This window comes from Sinocyclocheilus anshuiensis, unplaced genomic scaffold, assembly GCF_001515605.1.
Source record: "Sinocyclocheilus anshuiensis isolate Anshui unplaced genomic scaffold, SAMN03320099.WGS_v1.1 scaffold300, whole genome shotgun sequence".
Taxonomy (NCBI): domain Eukaryota; kingdom Metazoa; phylum Chordata; class Actinopteri; order Cypriniformes; family Cyprinidae; genus Sinocyclocheilus; species Sinocyclocheilus anshuiensis.
Genome location: NW_015557379.1, coordinates 1,287,383 through 1,292,425, shown reverse-complemented (window position 1 = coordinate 1,292,425; position 5,043 = coordinate 1,287,383). Strand labels below are relative to the sequence as shown.

General features: G+C 36.4%; 1 protein-coding gene and 1 long non-coding RNA gene across 2 annotated transcripts in view; one reads left to right on the top strand and one right to left on the bottom strand.

Moving 5' to 3' along the window:
• The window catches only part of LOC107679213 (uncharacterized), a 21,391-nt gene that overhangs the window by 3,062 nt on the left and 13,286 nt on the right, over window positions 1–5,043 (top strand). The gene's annotated exons all lie outside the window — the stretch shown is intronic.
• LOC107679211 (tripartite motif-containing protein 29-like) overlaps window positions 43–5,043 on the bottom strand; it is a 10,992-nt gene continuing 5,991 nt past the window's right edge. The window contains exons 4-8 of the mRNA XM_016474731.1: window positions 2,229–2,462; window positions 1,960–2,116; window positions 776–817; window positions 580–627; window positions 43–162 (exon numbers count right to left, since the gene is read on the bottom strand). Coding sequence (XP_016330217.1) covers window positions 122–162; window positions 580–627; window positions 776–817; window positions 1,960–2,116; window positions 2,229–2,462 — 522 coding nt within the window. The 3' untranslated portion in view covers window positions 43–121. The remainder of the gene's footprint in view (window positions 163–579; window positions 628–775; window positions 818–1,959; window positions 2,117–2,228; window positions 2,463–5,043) is intronic.

Sequence of the window (5,043 nt, the reverse complement as noted above, 5' to 3'; positions counted from 1 at the left end):
ATATATATATATATATGATTTGCGTGACATATATATATAATCACATGGATGATTAAATATTTTGATATAGACTTTACATTGTATTGAACTTTTTTTCCCCCCCGAAATTCCCAGGTAGGCTTCATTCTGACCATTCACCAGGTTCTGGTGACGGAGGCCTATCTTTATTTAGAAAGAAAGAAAGAAAGAAAGAAAGAAAGAAAGAAAGAAAGAAAGAAAGAAACCTATATTATTCAATAGGTACAGAAAGCACAAGACAATTACGTACTAAAATTAAGTATGAGTTCCTTGTTAACAGTAAATAGATGTTTAATTAAACCTGATAAAATATTTAAATGTACTGCTGGATTGGCCTTTAAATCAGTTATTTAAAAGGTTTTCCTTAAATGAAAATTCTGGTAACATTTACTTTTCATTCCAAAACTATGTCTTCTGTGGAACTTTATTCTACTTTCATTACAGACAAAAACAGAGACATTTTTCAAAATATCTTTCATGCACAGAACAGCATTAGAGGAAGTGATAACAAAAACACTGTCCTTCTGTCCACTATCCCTTCAATATTTATTTAATACATACAGTCATCATCTGATGAGTGGTCTGAAGCTGAAGCCACTGGTGAATCGACTGAAACAATTAGAAATATTGGATGAGTAACAGAATTAGGAAATAAAGAAAACAATAAATTGACTAAAATGTTGAATTATTATAATTGTATTTTCTATTTGAGTATCTGCACGGAAATGCATACATACATACATAAATAAATACTCACTATCTTGGAGCCTAGTGGTTTTGAAAATTTGGACATCAGCAACTATTAAAAAGATATTACAATGAATTATTTTATGCCATACTTTTTTTTTTTTTTAATTAGCCAGTAACCCCGAATGTTGTGGTGAAATCAGCAGCTAACAAGCACCTCAAATTGTTACATTTTACACAAGCTGACACAATATAGCCTACAGTACTTGTACTTTTTGGTTCACTTATATGATATCATGGCACTCAGCATAGGCCTACTGTGCTATACACTAGAGATGGAACAATTGCTGGTTTGATGATAAACCACGATAAAAGTTCTGACGGTTAGTATTACCATTTTATCTTTTAATTATCATTAATACAGTATTTGATTATGGCAATTTGAAAAACTTGCGGTAAATACGACTCAGCATTAAGCAAAGTCAGTAAGACGTAGACGCAACATGCAGGTTTTGTTTTGTGTGAAAACATGAAGGAAGGCAGTGTGCTGAGAGAGGGTATATGAAAGAATGTATGAATAAATTAATGCATAAGGGGGAACTGACTGTCTTCAGAAAAGTTTCAATGGCATTTTCTTTTCATCCCTCCACATATTGCCTAATAAAGCAGCATTTATAAGCACGGAACTGCTTTGTTTACAGCGGTTACCGGGGAAACAGCTGAATTTCTGCTGTTCCATAAACTCCACCTGCTGTCAGACAGTGGAGTTCAGCCTGTTCGCTTTCATTCAGCCTGTCAGCCTGTCTGCCATTTGTGTGTAGACCAATGTGAAATTTGCACCAATTTTCTGTTGTAAATCTTAAGTGGTAGATGGAAAACAAACGAATGTGCATTCAAAAATATCCCCCCCCCCCCCCAACTTTAATTGCATATGTAGTACACAACCAACATATTTTTTCAGGCCATCATTTTAAATGTTATTTTAATGAAATAACATTTTTTTTTAAACAAAAAGTACATAGTGCTGCCAATTTTATTTGTTCTTTGTTGGCTTTCGATATAGAACTTGGTGAAATTATTTTAGTGTGTGTATGAGTACTTTTTGAACATTTCCTGCACATTTTAATAATACAGTGATAATATTGATAACCATGATCATTTTGGTCACCATAATCGTGATATGAAATATCATACCGTTTCATCTCTACTTCATACTTGTAAAAGTCTGAATGGTTCTTGACAGTTTTACTTCACCTTTCTTTGATATTTTGCCCATGTGCTCTTCACAGAGTTTGACCAGTTGGCTGTTCAGCTCTGAGACAGATTTGTCTACATTCTCAAATGTCAAGAGGTCATTAACATCTCTGGGTGAAGTTGTGCACAGATACACTCCAGATTGAGAAGAGTCATTCTGAAATTGAAAAGAAAAAACAATTAACGCTTAAAAAAGACTTAAGAATAGAATCAATAAATTGTAAGCATTTCATTTAAAAAAGCCTTTCTGTAGATTATACTATTTATGCCTGAAAGAAATGAATGTTATCCTCTGTATGTAAAAGTGGCCCCAGTTTATCATTCTCATTTTGCAGATTACTGATCCCCTGCTCCAGTTTCTGTATGTGTTCATTAATCTGTACTATCTCCTTCTTCTCCTGAGCTCTGATCAGTTTTCTCACCTCACCTCGTCTTTTCTGAATGGAGCGGATGAGCTCATTGAAGATCCTGTCACTGTGCTCCACTACTGCCTGTGCAGAGCGCTGTCAACATGCAGAAACACAGAACATACCTGGCAGTTAACTAATGTTTACATTCCATGTTTATTGTGTATAAAATTTCGCACAAACATTCATTCAGGATTGTGATACATGTGATCAGGGCCATAGCACCTATATTAAGTGTTGGAGTTCTCCAACAGGTCTCAGCTGTTGTGTTGCACCACAACAGCTGGAAGCTGTCTACACTGGATGCAACAAAGTAACCATTGCAAATTCATTTGTCCTTCATTTCAGAAGTGGCTCTCGCACATGGAGTACATCAGAAATCCAATGGGGCATCAGTTTACTATTGGGGATTTGTTGTGTCACATCGTGTCTCTCTGCATCCAGTGTAGACAAAATTATTCTCTGAAAAAAGTAACTACATTAAAAAAAGGAAACAATTCATTATTAAATTCCTGTTAACTCATAATGGTTATTAATCATTTGTTTGAGTTCATTTAAGGAATTATTATTTTATATGTGTGTAAGTAGTTACGCCTACACATTTGCATGTAGGCGCATGAAATAAAAGAGAGAAGGGGCCTGTCCAAATACCCACACTGGCAGTCTTGGTCACTTGAGAGCGTAAGCACACAACAGGAAGTAAGTGTAACCAATCATGCATCATGTTCTGTGGTCTTCATGCCCACTTGAACACTTGGGCTAAGCACAGGAAATACGTCATGTAAGTAGACAAATGGTCAAGTGTAAATACCTCAGCTGCATCCCAATTCAAAGGTTGCATCCTCGAAGGCTGCAATCTAAGGGCGATTGAATCACTGCAGCGCGATGAAGAGTGTCCCAATTCGAAGGCTCCTTCAAATGCGGCCTCGAAATGCACACTTCGTTTCTCTAGCAATGAAGGCTACAACAGATGGACTCTTCGCAGCCTACCCTACCCCACCCCAGAATTCAATGTCATCGCGCCAGAGTAACTGCCGAATTACACTTGTGTGTGTGTATATATACACATGTTCACGAGTTTGCATTTACATACAGTCAAACCGAAAATTATTCAGACACCAGATATAATTTTTTATATTTTTTTACTAGTGGGTGCAGGATACTATAGTTCGTTTATGTAAGTGAGGATAGCAAAATAAAATAAACTATGACATATTATACCAAAAAATTCTTCATACAGTGGACTACCAGTAAAACTGATAAACATTTGGGAAGCAAAATTATTCAGACACTTTGACCTGACCATGTGTTGCTTCTGTGTTTTTTCTTTAATTGCTAATGCGACCTTTTTACACCGCAGACTGAACAAAATTAAGCATTGCTTGGTAATTGGTTGACCTAGATTGGTATTATCTGATTGTGTACTTAAATTTAACACCTGACAGCTGACAGCTATTCAACTTAATTCATTACATACCTTTCTATCAAAATTATCTAACATTATCAAGATTAATTTGTTCTGACACAGTTGAACTCTGAGTTCTTTTCATATTTTATTATCATTTTCTAAACTATAGCGAATAAACTGTGATAATGTGAGAAATGTTGAAGGTGTCTGAATAAATTTTGGTTTGACTGTATAATCGGATTGAGCAAATAGTAAGCATATTTGGCGTAATGCCCCGAGGGAGGGCTCCGAGCCCGGAATATAGCCCGAACCCAGAGATCTCCACTTATCGCTAATTTGGGATGAGAATAGTTAAGAGTGAGGAGTTGGGGTGGAGGAGGGATGCCGGAAAACTGTCATGGGACAGAGGTAAGTTGGCTGTATATATATATATATATACATAGGTATTGTGCTAGTTAAGCTGATTAACTGAACGAGTTCCACATGTGCCGAATTGGTTGATTATCTGATCGTACTCCTCCCGAACCTTGTTAATAAAACATCATTTAAACAAAATTTAAGCAGTATAATAAGTATCAAAACACTTTGCTACACAGCACATTTACTAAGTAAAGAAAAACGGTCCACTTCATATTAATCAAACAGTCAAATCCCATTCTGAATGCCGGTGAAAAGGTCATATCTTAAACACTCACTTAATGTCAGTCAATATAGACATATTAAAATCAACTGTATTAATAGGCAGTGCAGAAACCAATAATACAAAGTTTAATCCTCTATCAAAAACATTCAAATTAAATTCCTAATTCTTACAATAGAGTATAGTAAATTACTATTTAGACTTGCCACAGTCATACTGGAATACCCAACCTTATTTTATAACAGACCATTTTATATGAATGTGAGAGACTTCTGATTCAATAGCTACTACAGGCAACGTGGAAGAAACGGTTTCAAAAGCCTCAATTTAATGCAGGCTGTAGACGGTTGGCCAATTCCCGTTACCCAACGGAAACTGGATTGGGGGACATGACGCCAGTAGAACAAGCAATAGCTGCATGGACTGCCTTAGGTCCCGTCCATGCTTCTGCTAACCCTTGCTGCCCCAGGAAGGAGTGTGCTAAAACTGACCGTCTGATCGGGACCAGGATTCTAAGAACCTTGTTGATTCAGCTTTGGCTGCTCACTCTCAGTTGACACGTGATGTGGGAGAGTGATGTCTTCGACCATTTTATGTCGTAGACAAATATGGCTGGCACAAACCACTTT